Source organism: Lepisosteus oculatus, chromosome 27 (assembly GCF_040954835.1).
Source record: "Lepisosteus oculatus isolate fLepOcu1 chromosome 27, fLepOcu1.hap2, whole genome shotgun sequence".
NCBI lineage: Eukaryota > Metazoa > Chordata > Actinopteri > Semionotiformes > Lepisosteidae > Lepisosteus > Lepisosteus oculatus.
Genome location: NC_090722.1, coordinates 6,541,891 through 6,558,761, shown reverse-complemented (window position 1 = coordinate 6,558,761; position 16,871 = coordinate 6,541,891). Strand labels below are relative to the sequence as shown.

At 54.5% G+C, this 16,871-nt stretch overlaps 2 protein-coding genes across 2 annotated transcripts; one reads left to right on the top strand and one right to left on the bottom strand.

The window, feature by feature from the left end:
• Positions 1 to 73: 73 nt before the first annotated feature.
• On the bottom strand, positions 74 to 2,584 carry LOC138225265 (uncharacterized). Its single transcript, XM_069184849.1, has 3 exons — positions 2,387 to 2,584; positions 1,294 to 1,894; positions 74 to 580 (listed from the first exon to the last, which is right to left on the bottom strand). Exons 2-3 carry the CDS (start codon positions 1,830 to 1,832, stop codon positions 301 to 303), a joined length of 819 nt encoding a protein of 272 aa, XP_069040950.1. The 5' UTR covers positions 1,833 to 1,894; positions 2,387 to 2,584; the 3' UTR covers positions 74 to 300.
• A 1,376-nt stretch (positions 2,585 to 3,960) lies between these two features.
• On the top strand, positions 3,961 to 13,531 carry ilf2 (interleukin enhancer binding factor 2). The gene is made up of 15 exons (XM_069185422.1): positions 3,961 to 4,079; positions 5,520 to 5,579; positions 8,185 to 8,227; positions 8,326 to 8,430; positions 8,876 to 8,953; positions 9,109 to 9,211; positions 9,565 to 9,630; positions 9,743 to 9,859; positions 10,059 to 10,137; positions 10,315 to 10,402; positions 10,828 to 10,889; positions 11,223 to 11,337; positions 11,814 to 11,904; positions 12,714 to 12,914; positions 13,257 to 13,531. The coding sequence occupies exons 1-14, from the start codon at positions 4,075 to 4,077 to the stop codon at positions 12,863 to 12,865; spliced, it is 1,164 nt and encodes a 387-aa protein (XP_069041523.1). The 5' UTR covers positions 3,961 to 4,074; the 3' UTR covers positions 12,866 to 12,914; positions 13,257 to 13,531.
• Positions 13,532 to 16,871: the final 3,340 nt, after the last annotated feature.

Below are 16,871 nucleotides of genomic sequence, written 5' to 3'. Positions count from 1 at the left end.
TGTCAGTGTGTCAGTGTGTGTGTCAGTGTGACAGTGTGAGTGTCAGGCAGTACAGTCACAATTTCCAGCCCAGTTCTGTTTGGAGAAGTTTATTGCCTGCAGTCAGTTCAGTGCACAGGCACCATGTTCTCCACTACAGGTCAAAAATGAAACAAAAAGCTGAATGGTTTTAATTCCAGAAACAGAAAATGACATGATAACTGACCACTCGGCCTTCTACCTGTTCTGTACATCAACGCAACGATCTTTATATTCATCTTCTATTCCTCTTCCCTTTGAAGCACAACAGCTAGGTGCCCCTCATGGAACACCCCATTTTGGGGGTGTCCCTTGCTCCATTCGGACACGGCCCTCTCGCAGCAGTCTGTACAGGTGCTGATTGGCTGTTTTTTTGGGGACCCCCAGTTTCCGGGCGATGAGCGCAGCCGGGGCAGTGGTCCCCGACGGAAGGCCCTCCAGCACCCCCAGCACGTCCTGGGGCTCGCGGCGGGTCCCCTCCCCCAGGGCCAGGTGCTGGAAGCTGGCTGCCAGAGCGTGGGCCTCCCCCGGGCCAGCTGGCTGAGGCCGGGGCACAGGGCCACTGGGAAAGAGGCAGACAGGGAGAGAGGGGGAGGAGGGGTGGGGAGGGAGAGAGAGGGAGGAGGAGAGGGAGGGAGGAGGAGAGAGAGGGAGAGAGGGAGGGAGGAGGGGTGAGGAGAGAGAGGAGGGAGAGGCAGTGAGGAGGAGGAGGGAGGGGGAGGGAGAGAGAGGGAGGGAGGAGGGGTGAGGAGAGAGAGGAGGGAGAGGCAGTGAGGAGGAGGAGGGAGGGGGAGGGAGAGAGAGGGAGGGAGGGAGGAGGGGTGAGGAGAGAGAGGGAGAGAGGAGGGGTGGGGGGAGAGAGGGAGGGAGGAGGAGAGGAGGGGTGGGGAGAGAGAGGGAGGAGGGGTGGGGGGAGAGAGGGAGAGACGGAGGGAGGAGGGGTGAGGAGAGAGAGGCAGTGAGGAGGAGGGAGGGGGAAAGTGAGAGAGGATAGAGGGAGGGAGGAGGGGTGAGGAGAGAGAGGGAGGGAGGAGGGGTGAGGAGAGGGAGAGGCAGGGGGGAGGAGTGAGGAGAGAGAGGAGGAAGACGAGAGTGCTGAGCAGAGACACAGGACCGCTCTCCCTCTCTCTGCCTGGCACACCCACAGCCCCGCCCATCGCCTCGGCAGCGACGGCTCACGCCCACGTAACCATGGCAGCAGTCTGCCCCCAGTCTCTCCGCTAGTTCAGCCAGTCAGCGCTCAGGGCCTCATGCCGGCTGCCCCCGTCTACATACCTGTCCCTCCCGTTCGTGGCCGCAGTGTGCACGCCCGGCCTGCAGGGGGCGGCGGTGCGCGGCCCCTCTGCCCCCTCGCCCTGTGTCTGGCTGGGCAGCCTCCACAGCACGGGGGGCCCCTCCGTCTTGTCCACCTGGCCCCCGCGCAGCAGCGAGTACAGCTGCTGGTTTGCCGACTTCCGCGAGACGCCGAGCTCGCGGGCGATCCGGTGCGCGGGCAGCCCCCCGCCGGGGCCCGCCGACAGGAGGACCTTCAGGACGCTCTGAGGGTCCGGGGGCCCGGGTTCAGGGGACGCCCCGGTGGTCGCGCGTGGCTCCGGTTCCGAGCCCGCCAGGCTCCACAGCGGCGGCTCTGTCCTGGTCCGGCGGACCGCGCCGCCCCTCTCCAGCTCGTACAGCGCTCGGTTGACATCCCCGACCGGGGGGCCCCCGAGGGCCGCCGCGATCTCCCCAGCCGCGTGGCCCCTCTCGCCTCCCTGCGCCCCTGTCCGCAGGAACGCACACACGCGGCCCCCGACGTCCCCCTCGGACGCAGACATCCCTCTCCAGGGCGGGGCTCTGGAGAAGACCCCCACAGAACCGTCACCCAGAGTCACAGCACCTGCGCAGAGCAAGAGCTGTCAAGAACCAGACAGAGACAGAGAGAGAGAGGAGTGGACAGACAGAGACACAGGGAGGGAGAGAGAGAGGAGTGGACAGACAGAGACACGGGGGGGGGGGAGAGAGGAGTGGACCAACAGAGACACGGGGGGGGGGAGAGAGAGAAAGAGGAGTGGACCAACAGAGACACAGGGGGGGAGAGAGAGAGAGAAAGAGGAGTGGACAGACAGAGACACATGGAGACAGGAGTGGATCGACAGAGACACAGGGAGAGAGAGGAGTGGACAGAGACACAGGGAGAGAGAGAGAGGAGTGGACAGACAGAGACACAGGGAGAAAGAGAGAGAGGAGTGGACTGACAGAGACACAGGGAGAGAGACAGGAGTGGACCGACAGAGACACAGAGAAGGATGCTGCTATAGTGAGGATCACAGCAGGAGAAAGACAAGCAGGTGGGAAGAGATCAGTCCTGAAACAGCCAGTCTTCACCCACCCCGTGTCCCAGCGCAGACTGGACTCGCTCATTTCCCCCTCTACAGCGAGCGGGAAACGAGACTGCTCCCCGGAGGAAAAAAAAAAACTAAAATAAAGTCGTTTAAAATCTTCCACAACTAAAAATAATAAAAACACAAACGCCTCCCTCGCCGAGAGTCTGAGCGAGTGACCCGGAAGGGCTCCCCCACAGCGCCCCCGTGTGGCCAGCAGGGCGAATGTCTCTATTCGCCGTGAAGCGCGTTTTGTAGCTAACCATTAATTCTAATCGTGATTGTTCATTAAAATTACATCAACGAGGGGAACAAGAGCGCTGATAAGACGTTCAGAACAGCAGTAAAATCACAAGGAAAAATAACAAAGAAAAATAAAAGAGAGGTAGGTGTCCAGAAAAGCGCTATATAAGTGTAAGCAATTATTATTATTATTATTATTGTTATTATTTGCATTCCTTTATTGCACTTATTTACCGAGTCTCGCCATCGTGATTCCTCTGGTGCCGTACCGTATAATACCACATAATTATAATGTTAAGAAGAAGATAATAAGGCTCCACAGCCGAAACGTTTCCTTTTCTTCTCTTTTCAGCATGGAATAAACCTTTGCTGGTTCCTTAGAAGCCTACGATTGATGACACAGCTCCCTACTTGAACTTCCACACGACAACAACAACAATAATAATAAATCCTTACACGTATATGGCGCCTTTCTCAGTCCGCTCAAAGTGCTTCACAGGTCATGGGGACTCCCCTCCACCAGCACCAGTTAGTAGCCCCACCGGGATAATAATAATAATAATAATAATAATAATAATAATAATAATAATAATAATAATAATAATAATAATAATAATTGCTTACACTTATATAGCGCTTTTCTGGACACTCCACTCAAAGCGCTTTACAGGTAATGGGGATCCCCTCCAACACCACCAATGTGCAGCCCCACCTGGATGATGCGATGGCAGCCATAGCGCGCCAGAACACTCCCCACACAGCAGCTCTCAGTGGGGAGGAGAGCAGAGCGATGGAGCCAGTTCAGAGAGGGGGATTATTAGGAGGCCATGATTGGTAAGGGCCAATGGGAAATTTGACCAGGGATGTACCTCAGCCTAATCCAGATGTTTCTACGACAGGTTTCACACAACATTAACATACAGAGGAACACTTTTACCTGTGTGAAAAGTATTTCAGGTGTGTGCATGACTGCTTTTTATATTACGTGTTGTTTCTATGCTGTAAAATGAGATTAATACGTGGCTCATCTGAAAAATGAAAATGGTTAGCAGAGGATGGTTTCGATCCATCGACCTCTGGGTTATGGGCCCAGCACGCTTCCGCTGCGCCACTCTGCTAGACGCTTGCACTGGTGAAAAGTCACTCGCTTTGTTATTGTCCGAGTGTGTTCTGCAGTGCTGCGCTCTAGTGGTCATCATTCGAAAGTGCATCAGAGACTATTAGACGAGAACCAATCATGTGGGATGTTTGCCTGCGAGCCCCGCCCCCTACCCCACCTCACCAATCGCCTCTTGCTGTTGAAAAGCGTTTGGCGCCTGTGATTGGTTCCCTGGGTTGTCGATCTCGTTCGGAGACGCTGTTTCCCTGGGTAGTGAAGCAACGCCAGCGGACAGGTCGGCGGCCGAAGATTTCTCTTTGTGGCTTCCCTCAAGTTGTCAAGACGTCGTACGCAATGAGGTACAGTAATTCAAAGGAGATGGAAGGGAAAACTGTTTTTTTCTGTGCGCAATCTGACAACGCGGTGTGTCCTGGCAGAACTGAAATCCGGCTTCTCAAGTAGGCCTCATATCAGGCCTCGGGTCTCGAGTTAGCTAGCGTACCCGTGTCGGATCGGGGGTGTGTGCGCGCGTGCGTGGGCTCTGCATGTTATCGCTAAAACCCAAGTTGAAACTGCGTCCCCTTCGAATTCCATTTCCTGGCGTTTAGTGACAAGATGTGTAAAAGGAAAATGGCGTTTTTTTTAAAACAAAAGCTCTCGGAAGAGGGTGTTGTGCCGGGCGCTGGATGAATGAATGGCTGTAATCGAGCGGCCGGTCTGGGGCCTGCTCTTTGTTACCCACCGTGCCGGTTTCCACACGGCGCCGACCGGCAGTGCACCGAGGCCGGTGTGTGCTTCGTGACCTGGCCGCCGAGGTGCGGGCGAACCGAGGGTCTGTATGCCCGACGAGTGCCAAGGCACGTTCCTGCCTCCAACACCGTGCGGCTGTCCGGCATCGGGGGTCCCAGTCTCTGCGTGCCGGCTGGTTAGTGGCTTATCCTACCGGCCAGGGTGCTGGGGGGGGCTTGAGGTCAAAGATCCATGAACCTAGTGTCGGAGGGCCGTCTGGAATCGCCCTGTGAGGCACTGAGCCCGCGGGACTCGTGCAGGATGATCTGTGAATGAACCGACTGGCGACCACAGAGAAATTCAGAACAGGTGGCCTTTCCTTACACAAAGGGGGGTGTGTGTGTGGAACAAGCTGCAGGGGGTCAGTTAGCTACTAAATACCCAGCGGCTGGGCGGGCCCTGTGGCTCCACTCTGTAACGACCCCTTACATCCTCAAGACACGGGATCTTTATCGTGGTCTTGTGCAGCTCTACTGTTCACTTCAGTTCACGCACAGTTACCCTGCTGGCAGCCCACCGGAGCTCAGCATCCATCTCTGGAGGGGAGACCTCCTGGGAAAGCTGAGGCTGCAGCTGGAAGAGGTGTTAGTGGGACCAGCAGGGGGCGCTCACCCTGCGGTCTGTGTGGGTCCTAATGGCCCGGTACAGTGACGGGGACACTATACTGTAAATAGGCGCTGTCCTTCGGATGAGATGTAAAACCGAGGTCCTGACTCTCTGTGGTCATTAAAAATCCCAGGGCATTTCTCCAAAAGAGTAGGGGTGTTACCCCGGAGTCCTGGAGGTGCTACAGTCCGTCATGGAATTAACCAGGTGGACCGATCGTGTGACTGGAGCACCTGGTCTTCTGCAGGCGCGGTGGGGCTCACTCGAGCTTGCGTCTCTCTGCGCGGAGAGCAGAGGGGTGGCCTCGCTGCTCTGGTCCCGACTGGCCTGGTGGAGGCGGCTGGCTGGGTGTCTCTCCAATCCAGTGATGGAAGCATCTAACATCTCTCTCTCTCTCTCTCCAGAGGCGACAGGGGGCGGGGCCGGGGGGGCCGGTTTGGAGCCCGCGGAGGGCTGGCGCAGGGGTGAGTAGCTGCTGGTGGGGGGGACGTGCTTACTGTACCTGTGCAAGCAGTCGGACACCCCGTCGGTGGCAGACTGATCCACTCCGGGTTTTACAGTGTTGTTAATCAGACTCCTGGCATCCAGCAGTGCGCTCCAGTCTGGGGGCTAACAGTGTAGTTAATCACACCACAGTGCGCTGCAGTCCGGGGGTTAACAGTGTAGTTAATCACACCACAGTGTGCTGCAGTCCGGGGGTTAACAGTGTAGTTAATCACACCACAGTGCGCTGCAGTCTGGGGTTAACAGTGTAGTTAATCACACCACAGTGCGCTGCAGTCTGGGGTTAACAGTGTAGTTAATCACACCACAGTGCGCTGCAGTCTGGGGTTAACAGTGTAGTTAATCACACCACAGTGCGCTGCAGTCCGGGGGCTAACAGTGTAGTTAATCACACCACAGTGCGCTGCAGTCTGGGGTTAACAGTGTAGTTAATCACACCACAGTGTGCTGCAGTCCGGGGGCTAACAGTGTAGTTAATCACACCACAGTGCGCTGCAGTCTGGGGTTAACAGTGTAGTTAATCACACCACAGTGCGCTGCAGTCTGGGGGCTAACAGTGTAGTTAATCACACCACAGTGCGCTGCAGTCTGGGGGCTAACAGTGTAGTTAATCACACCACAGTGCGCTGCAGTCTGGGGTTAACAGTGTAGTTAATCACACCACAGTGCGCTGCAGTCCGGGGGCTAACAGTGTAGTTAAGCACACCACAGTGTGCTGCAGTCCGGGGGTTAACAGTGTAGTTAATCACACCACAGTGCGCTGCAGTCTGGGGTTAACAGTGTAGTTAATCACACCACAGTGCGCTGCAGTCTGGGGTTAACAGTGTAGTTAATCACACCACAGTGTGCTGCAGTCCGGGGGTTAACAGTGTAGTTAATCACACCACAGTGCGCTGCAGTCTGGGGTTAACAGTGTAGTTAATCACACCACAGTGCGCTGCAGTCTGGGGGCTAACAGTGTAGTTAATCACACCACAGTGCGCTGCAGTCTGGGGGTTAACAGTGTAGTTAATCACACCACAGTGCGCTGCAGTCTGGGGTTAACAGTGTAGTTAAGCACACCACAGTGCGCTGCAGTCTGGGGCTAACAGTGTAGTTAATCACACCACAGTGCGCTGCAGTCCGGGGGCTAACAGTGTAGTTAATCACACCACAGTGCGCTGCAGTCTGGGGTTAACAGTGTAGTTAATCACACCACAGTGTGCTGCAGTCTGGGGTTAACAGTGTAGTTAATCACACCACAGTGCGCTGCAGTCCGGGGGCTAACAGTGTAGTTAATCACACCACAGTGCGCTGCAGTCCGGGGGCTAACAGTGTAGTTAATCACACCACAGTGCGCTGCAGTCTGGGGTTAACAGTGTAGTTAATCACACCACAGTGTGCTGCAGTCTGGGGTTAACAGTGTAGTTAATCACACCACAGTGTGCTGCAGTCTGGGGTTAACAGTGTAGTTAATCACACCACAGTGCGCTGCAGTCCGGGGGCTAACAGTGTAGTTAATCACACCACAGTGTGCTGCAGTCTGGGGTTAACAGTGTAGTTAATCACACCACAGTGCGCTGCAGTCCGGGGGTTAACAGTGTAGTTAATCACACCACAGTGCGCTGCAGTCTGGGGTTAACAGTGTAGTTAACAGTGTAGTTAAGCACACCACAGTGTGCTGCAGTCTGGTGTTAACAGTGTAGTTAATCACACCACAGTGCGCTGCAGTCTGGGGGCTAACAGTGTAGTTAATCACACCACAGTGTGCTGCAGTCTGGTGTTAACAGTGTAGTTAATCACACCACAGTGCGCTGCAGTCTGGGGGCTAACAGTGTAGTTAATCACACCACAGTGCGCTGCAGTCCGGGGGCTAACAGTGTAGTTAATCACACCACAGTGCGCTGCAGTCCGGGGGTTAACAGTGTAGTCAATCACACCACAGTGCGCTGCAGTCCGGGGGCTAACAGTGTAGTTAATCGCACCACAGTGCGCTGCAGTCCGGGGGTTAACAGTGTAGTTAATCGCACCACAGTGCGCTGCAGTCTGGGGTTAACAGTGTAGTTAATCGCACCACAGTGCGCTGCAGTCTGGGGTTAACAGTGTAGTTAATCACACCACAGTGCGCTGCAGTCTGGGGTTAACAGTGTAGTTAATCACACCACAGTGCGCTGCAGTCTGGGGTTAACAGTGTAGTTAATCACACCACAGTGCGCTGCAGTCTGGGGTTAACAGTGTAGTTAATCACACCACAGTGCGCTGCAGTCTGGGGGTTAACAGTGTAGTTAATCACACCACAGTGCGCTGCAGTCTGGGGTTAACAGTGTAGTTAATCACACCACAGTGCGCTGCAGTCTGGGGTTAACAGTGTAGTTAATCACACCACAGTGCGCTGCAGTCTGGGGGTTAACAGTGTAGTTAATCACACCACAGTGCGCTGCAGTCTGGGGTTAACAGTGTTGTTAGTCTGACTCCTGGTGCTCTGCAGTCTGATCCACACCTGATTTGACTATCGGATGTAGAGTCTTGTCCACATTGTGCTAGCAGAGGCTTTTCTTGAGGCTCACCTGAGTTTTTGTCTTGCAGGTATCGGCCCTTCGTGCCTCACATCCCCTTCGACTTCTACGTGGTGAGTAGCGAGCAGAGGGGCCTCGCCACCTGCCCCCTCTGCTGCCCCCATGCGGTGTCTGTGAGGCTGTGCTCATCTCCCTCTCTCCTTGTGCCCAGTGCGAGATGGCGTTTCCCCGGGTGAAGCCGGCCCCTGACGAGACGGCGTTCAGCGAGTGCCTGCTGAAGAGGAACCAGGACCTGAGCCCCACTCCCTCTGAGCAGGTACAGCGCAATTCAACACTGCCGTGCTCTCGCCCAGGCCAGTGTCATCCCTCTGTCTCCAGTGAGCTGGTACAGCACAGACTCTCACTGTCTCACACACTCTCTCTGTCTCCAGTGAGCTAGTACAGTACAGACTCTCACTGTCTCACACACTCTCTCTGTCTCCAGTGAGCTGGTACAGCACAGACTCTCACTGTCTCACACACTCTCTCTGTCTCCAGTGAGCTAGTACAGTACAGACTCTCACTGTCTCACACACTCTCTCTGTCTCCAGTGAGCTGGCACAGCACAGACTCTCTCTGTATCCAGTGAGCTGGCACAGCACAGACTCTCTCCCACAAGTATTATCCCAGTTTAAACTTTTTGCCCTTCTCTGTTCTGTGAACACTTCTCAGTGCCTCTGAGAGAGGCGTTTCAAATCCTGACTCTTGGCTCTCTCTCTCAGTCCTCCATCCTGTCCCTCGTCACCAAGATCAACAACGTCATCGACAACCTCATCGTCGCCCCAGGCAACTTCGAAGTGGTGAGTTTAACCTTTTGACGTGGTCTGGGGGTCCCCACTTTCCAGCCCCTGGGGAGAGAGCGTCGGGGACAGTGGAGACTGCACGCTCTCCCTCTCCCCTCTCTGTTTCTCCCTCTCACCCCTCCATCTCTGTCCCCCCCTCTTTCTCCCTGCAGCAAATCGAGGAAGTGCGGCAGGTCGGCTCCTACAAGAAGGGCACCATGACAGCCGGGCACAACGTGGCCGACCTCGTGGTCATCCTGAAGATCCTGCCCACGCGTGAGTGACCGCCGGGAGGGAAGCACCCCTCGACGTGCGAGGCCCCGGGTCCCCAGAGCACCCCCGCAATGAACCCGCCGCCACAGAAACTGGTCACCCAGCAGGGGAGGGAGGCTGGGGGCTGGTGGGAGAGGGGGCGCTCCTGTCTCCCCCCGGGCTGCCCTCCCTCCCTCTCTTAGTGGGTTTCTGACTGTCCGGTCTGTGGCGGGGTGGTGATGGCCTGGACCACCCAGCTGGGGAGGGAGGGTGGGGGCTGGTGGGAGAGGGGGGCTCTCCTGTCTCCCCCGGGGTGCCCTCCCTCCCTCTCTCGGTGGGTTTCTGACGGCGGTCTTCTTCCTGTCCCCCTGCTGCAGTCGAGGCCGTCGTGGCGCTGGGGAACAAAGTGGTGGAGACGCTGCGGACGCAGGACCCCGCGGAAGGTGAGTGGGCACAGAGACTCCTGCCCGTTCGGCTCACTCTGACCCCCGGCTCCGACTCCTGCCGGGGGGGTGGGACACTGGGGCTCTGACCCTCCCCCTCTCTCTCTCTCAGTGCTGTCCATGCTGACCAACGAGACGGGGTTCGAGATCAGCTCTGCCGACGCCACCGTGAAGATCCTCATCACCACTGTGCCACCCAACCTGCGCAAACTGGACCCCGAGCTGCACTGTACGTACTCACTGGGGGGACTGGACACTGAGCCCCGCTGTCCACACAGGCTGGGGGCGACTGGACTGGACACTGAGCCCCGCTGTCCACACAGACTCGGGGTGACTGGACTCTGGACTGTGGTGGGGGGGCTGGGTTGGACGCTCTCTGCGTCTCTCTCAGGAAGTGTCGTCAGGAATGGTGTCTCTTTCTCTCCCAGTGGATATCAAGGTCCTCCAGAGTGCGCTGGCTGCAATCCGACACGCCCGCTGGTTCGAGGAGAACGCCTCCCAGTCCACGTAAGGACAACGACGCCTCTTCGTTACTGGCTGTGGGTTCGAGCCCCAGTGCAGTGCACTCTGTGTGTTGTGTGAGACTCTCCCCTGAGGCCAGTTAGCTGGCAGTGTCTTTACAACTGCACACTGTCTTCTTCCTGAACGCTGGGAATCCTGATCGCCTGCTTCCTGTTCCTGTAGAGTGAAGGTTCTGATCCGGCTCCTGAAGGACCTGCGGGCCCGGTTCCCTGGGTTCGAGCCTCTTACACCCTGGATCATCGACCTGCTGGTGAGACTCTCGAGCACTGCCGTGGCTGATTGTCGTTCTTAGAGCTCTCCGCGTCGGACATCGGCCTGTCCTGCCGGGTGGACTGGCCACAGTGTGCTCGGGTCGCTGACGTGAGCCGCGGCAACGTTTCCATGTTCCTGGAAGCGTGCCGGGAGGGGACACAGCGGAGAAGCGGAAACTGGGGTGGGGGTTTCCTTGTGTCGTAGAGGGCTCGGAGCCCCCTTGGAACCTGTGGGGGGCTGACACCACGCGCTTCCTTGGCGTCCTACTCCACATCCTCCACGGGGGGCGCTGTTACGTGGCGTGCTGGGCGGTACCCTAAGCCCCCGGGAAGTGGGGATCGGCCCGTTTTCAGCGCGGCCTCCCTGGTGCTGGTACTGTCGGTGGCGTGGGCGCTGTGGTAATGCTCTGCTCTTGGGTTTCAGGGTCACTCAGCTGTGATGAACAACCCCTCCAGACAGCCCCTCTCTCTCAATGTGGCGTACAGGTGGGTCATCCCCGACTGCGCCCCCATATCTTTATGGGGACAACTCTGAGTTTGGGGGGAGTTCCTAGGGCTCGATCTGTAATCATCTTCGGAAACAGGTAGTCAAACTGGCCTGTTCCCGGCCCCCACCACTCTCTGTGTAAAGAATTTCCTCCTGTTCCTTCTCCAAAATACCCTTTTACGTCCAGAAGGCAGCAGGCCTTGACCTTTTGCCCTACCACTGACTGGGGTGCCCCTTTCACGGTGGCAGGGTCCCGACTGAGCTCCCCTCGCGGTGTGGCTTCCCCAGGCGTGTTCTCGCTCTGACGCATGTGGCGTTGGTGTCTCTTGCAGGCGGTGCCTGCAGATGCTGGCGGCGGGGCTGTTCCTGCCCGGATCGGTGGGCATCACTGACCCCTGCGAGAGTGGCAACTTCCGGGTCCACACGGTCATGACGCTGGAGCAGCAGGTAACAGTACCGGATTGCTCTCCTCCCTCGTCCTCCTGCTGGACACAGGCTAGGGAGCCCCTCAGTAACGACAGCGGTCAGTCACCGGGCAGTGCCCGGTCAGCTGAGGACAGTACTTTTGGTCAGTCATCAGGCAGTGCCCGGTCAGCTGAGGTCAGTCATCAGGCAGTGCCCGGTCAGTTGAGGTCAGTCACAACGGCGGTCAGTCATCAGGCAGTGCCTGGTCAGTTGAGGTCCGTCACAACAGCAGTCAGTCATCAGGCAGTACCCGGTCAGCTGAGGACAGTATTGTTGGTCAGTCATCAGGCAGTGCTAGGTCAGATGAGGTCAGTGACAACAACAGTCAGTCACCAGCTGAGGTCAGTGACAACAGTGGTCAGTCATCAGGCAGTGCCCGGTCAGCAGAGGTCAGTGACAACAGTGGTCAGTCTCCCGGGCAGTGCCTCTCTCTCATGCTGCGTCCGCTTCTGTTCCAGGACATGGTGTGCTTCACGGCTCAGACTCTGGTGCGGATCCTGTCGCACGGCGGCTACAGGAAGATCCTTGGCCTGGAGGGGGACGCCAGCTGTGAGTACCAGCCGGGGCCAGCGGGGGGCGCTGCTCTCAGGAGTCGAATCTTCTGAATCGAAAGACCCAGGGGCGCCGGGTCAGGGTCCATTGTCACCCCAAGTGGGGGGTCCTCACAGGCAGGGGCGCAAACGCAAGTGTGTCCGTGGAGCGCCTGTAGAGAAAGGCGACTGGATATAGGCTCCCCTGCCCCCTCCCAGTCCTCCTTGCATCCGAGAGCGGAGACAGAGCTGGGCGAGGAGGCCTTCGGGAGCGGAGCGGGCCCTCGTGTGTCCCCTGGCCCCAGCTCTGTCTCCGCTCTCGGGCACGAGGAGGCCTTCAGGAGCGGAGCGGGCTCTCGGAGAGTTGAGAGCCCGTGTGTGTGTGTGCGTGCGTGAAGTGGCGGAGGAGGGGGCTGGCTGTGGATGAGTGTCGAGTGCTTACCGCAGCTCTCGTCCTCCTTCCTCTCCGGGTATCTGCTCGTTCCGATTACCGGAGGTCAAGAGGGATCTCCGCAGTCTTATTTTTTTCCCCAGTCTCACGATGGTGATTACAGGCACTTCTTTGCTCCATAAAGGAGCGGCCCTCAGCTCAAGAGACAACAGTACCAGCAGGCGCTGCGTGAGAAATAAAAGCAGATTCAAGAGCTGCGGGTTCCGGCTCAATGGCTCAGGCTTGTGCAGGCCCTGACGTGCACAGCCGGCACGTGTATCCTGTGATGCATTCTGGGAAGGTGTTACTAGCGGAGATGTTTGTTCTGAGAGGTGGGGGTGTGCTGGGGGGGGGGGGATATACCACGAGGTCAGCCCTCTCCCGTTTCCGCTCCGCAGACCTGGCGTCGGAGATGTCCACATGGGACGGCGTGATCGTCACTCCCTCGGAGAAGGCATACGAGAAACCGCCTGAGAAGAAAGAGGGAGAGGAAGAGGCGCTGGAGGAAGGGGGGGAGGGGGAGGAGGAGAGCATGGAGACGCAGGAGTGATTCCCAACCCCACTTCCACCCCCATCCCCCTGGATCCACTGGAGAACAGGTGAGAGGAGGGGGAGGGGCAAGGCAGCAGCAGCCAATCAGAATGGCGGATTGAGGAGGAGGAAGGGTGGTATCTGACATAACCAATCAGATGAAGTGGGGTGGGTGGGGACAAAGGCCAGTCTAGTTTGAGGGATGAGAAAAGGGGCGGGGATATTCATGGGGTGTACCCAATTAACTGAGAGAAGGGTGGGGCAGGGGGAGGGGGAGCCAGCAAGTGAGCCAAGAAAAATCGGAGCTCTGGCATTTCCCAGAAACCGGGTCAGATCTAGGAACTAGGTGCTGTGTTACTCCAGCTTTTTAAACGATTTTGTTGTTTGAGTGTGGCCTTTATGTTTTGCAGGCCCTCTCCTACCATGATTCTCTGAGCGAGAAGATTCCCACTAAGAGACTCCTATTTGTGTTCTTGTTTAGTTTTTTCCCTGTTTTTTTTGCCTTCCATCTCCCCCGCTGGCTCTGCGGGCCCACCCACACCGATCCAGACTGATCCAGGTGATACCGGTGTCGTCCTCCCCAAGGGGGTCAGGTTTCGGGGAGGGGCAGGCACACCTTGTCAATACTACTATTTTTGCTTTGATTTTTGTAATTTCAATAAATCCTCCTTTGTGTTTTTTTTTAGCTTGGTTACTTGGCGTCTGGTTTCTAGAACTGCCTCATTGTTCTTTTCTCTGGTCTTGCGTCCTTGATCAATTCAAACAGAGGCAAGAAAAATTACACTCCCAGTGCACAGCAGTCTGATCCACTCCAGGTTTTACAGTGCTGTCAGTCAGACTCCCAGTGCACAGCAGTCTGATCCACTCCAGCTTATACTACCAGCTGCAGCTGCCTAGAAGCAATACCATATTTATATATTTTGTATGCTTTTATGATTTATCAGTACAGGGTGTCCCTGTGCCTTTTTAAAACTACAAAGCATAGGAGCCAAAAATGTGATTTGCCCAACTGGTTTCTGTTATTTTTCAATACTTAAATGTTTAAGGGTTTACGAATGTTTAATGTGCTTTGCTCTATCAGTATAACGGATATGATTCAGTTTTGGGTGGAGGTTAGCGATTGGTTAATGGTTAACGTAATTAAGTGCATCTGGAAACCGTAAACGAGGATTACAAACTTGCGCCTTTTGTTTTAAGTTCAGTCTGTTCAGATTTAATTGCATTACCCAGAAAGGAAGCGAGAGTATCCTCTTGTGCCAGTAATAACTCCAGACTGTTTACTGAGCAGACAATTTGAATTACAGAAAACCGGTCGCCGGGGGAGCTGTAATAAATTGTAAATTAACTGCAGACAAGTGGCTAGGTTTAGGAAGAAAACAACCACCCGCCAGATATAATGTGGTCTCCAGTTTCAGGAGTTTTTGTTTTACTTTTGTTTAAAAAAAAAAAACAGTCCTGACAAAACGGAATAGTTTTGTAACGTTGTAGTTATTGTGTTTTTTTACGACAGGAAATTGAAAAAATACTGCTCAGATAAAACTTTTGTTCCTGAAAGTTTTAGATTTGTCATTTTTGACAATTTAACGCTTTCCACTAACAAAACATGAAGGATAATTAGGATAATAGCACAACCGACCCTTTGACCTTAATTTTATCGGCAACTAGGTGAAATCGTATGACGTACAACAGGTGCTTATAGGTTAAAGACTTGTGCAAGTGTTCGATATAATACTGTGGGAAACCGGACTAGTTGAAAAGTTACAACAGGCTACTTTTGAAACAGCCTAAAAAACTGGAAGATCTCAAGTTAGACGGCTATCTGATGAAGTCAAACCATTTTGTAAAATATTGTATTAATTTCGCGGTCGTAATTTTGCCGAGACTTCGACAGTTTGGCGCGAGCGCACTGCCGCCGTCGTTCCCGGTCTTTTTTTACGTTAGGGCGGATTGACGCTCTGTCGTCTAATTTACCGATTTTGAGAGTTTTCCCCAAATATGTGATTTCCTCAGAGGATGATTTTATCAGAGGATATCGACATTTGTATGGAAGAAGGAAAACTTCGCTGAAAGGTATGTTTTCAAGCGATATGTTCGTTAAAAAAAGGAGAACGTGGTAGGCCAGGAAAATCGATGTGGATTAATTTCGGCCAATATTCTTCTGGTGTTCTTCTCTATCGACTGCGACTTCGTTCCGCTTTTAAAAGTATTAAGGAAATGTGGTGTTTTTACTTTTTTTCCGATGGTTATAAACATTTTCGTTCGCGCAGATGCTACACTTAACATCTCAAGGGAAAATCGCTGTAAAAAAAGCAACGCTACGTGCCCCTAGTTCATAACGATTTAGTCTAAAATGGGAGCGCCTGTGAGATATTATTGAACAATTAAATGCCGTTTTAAATTCAGGGAGGTCTGGTCCTCCGGGGATTGTCTCTCAGAGTTGCTTTATAACCGATCTCTTAATTACTCAGCCATCACCAGTGAAACTGGCCTGGGTCTTTAGAAACTACGTTATTGTAGTTGAGTGTTTTACTTGAATTCCTCGGTTTATTAAGGTTTTTGTTTAACGGTCATGGGAAAAATACGTTTAAAAATAAATTGACTTGGTGGTATTTCAGACATTTAAAAAATGTAGACCGTTAGCCTGCTACGTGTGACTCGATGACCCACTTTCGTCCACTCCTAGATGAGGCCTGGTAAAAATGTCATTTTGGACAGAGTGGTTCAGTTTCTGTTTAGTTTAGAAATAATCAGAAATATCAGAGCATCGTAATCGATGGCTGCAGCTCAAGCCCTTCCAAGCCTAAACTGGCCGCCAGGCGGCGCCCTCATCCTTAACAACACCCCTCCCCTCCCCGCAAGTGCGCTAAAATAATATTGAAATACACAGCTGACGTGTGGACTGTCCTATTTCTGTACACGGCGTGTTTAATTATTGAAGCTTCTCAGTGTCTTATTTGATCCCAGTCAGAAAAGCGTATTAATAGCGCCGCCATCAATTATTCAAGCTGCGGTCTCTTCCAGAGGGGAGAGATCTCTCCAATCACCCGCCTCCCGGGTCACCGAGAGCCCCGCGGGCAGCGTGGGTTGGTGGGGTGGTTAGCGTGGGGCTGCTTGCGTCCTCGCCTCGATCGCTCCTAGATGACTCGTCGGTAGAATGTATATACTGGCGCTAAAGACACCGTCCCTGCGCCCAGCGTGTGAGCCCCAACCCATCCCGAAGCGCACGACGGAGGGGTCGCAGCCCCAGCTGGGTCGAGCCGCCGCAGGTGGCTGGTGTGTTTTTTTTTCTATTGTGAAATAAACTTTATTTCACAATAAACACCTTACAATAAGTTCTCACTCTTAACAAGTCATGCAGAGTCACGCAATCTCTGCTACTTTACAGATGTTGTTGAAAGGGTGGTTGTCCTTGATCAATCGGAGCGAGTGGAAACGGGGGCTGGATTGGCACAATTAGAGAGACCCTCCGAGCCCTGCCCCGGTCGGGCGGGAGCTGGTGTTAGTCCTTCAGGGGTGACCGCACCGCAACCGGCCAGCTCCTGAGGGAAGAGACTGGCTCACCTGTCACAAGAGCAGGGCACAGCGGATTCGCTCTTGAAAAAGAGCCGGTGATAAGGCTAATGATCAGGAAACGCTGGGCTGCAGAAAGCCAGGACTTCCGGAGCGCGGTGTTCCTGGGCTCCGAGAGGGGGCGGGGCCGCCCGGTCGGGCTCTGCTGGCCGAGACAGCGGCTAATTTATGGGGGTCGATTAGCGCGGCCCTGTCCCTCTCGGCTGGGAGATAAATCTCTGAAGGGAGGACACATCATTAACCGAACGAGCCGCCACGTCCAGGGTGACTTTCAACGACCTGTCTTGCCCTGGGGACAAATTCATCTCTCTCTTTTGAACCCTAGGTAAACTAGTTAATTTCCGAGTAATCTTTATTTTAATAATAATAATAATAATAATAATAATAATAATAATAGTAATGAATGAGACCAGATTTTTCCTCTAGTATAATTCCAGCCTTATTCCTTGTCCTTT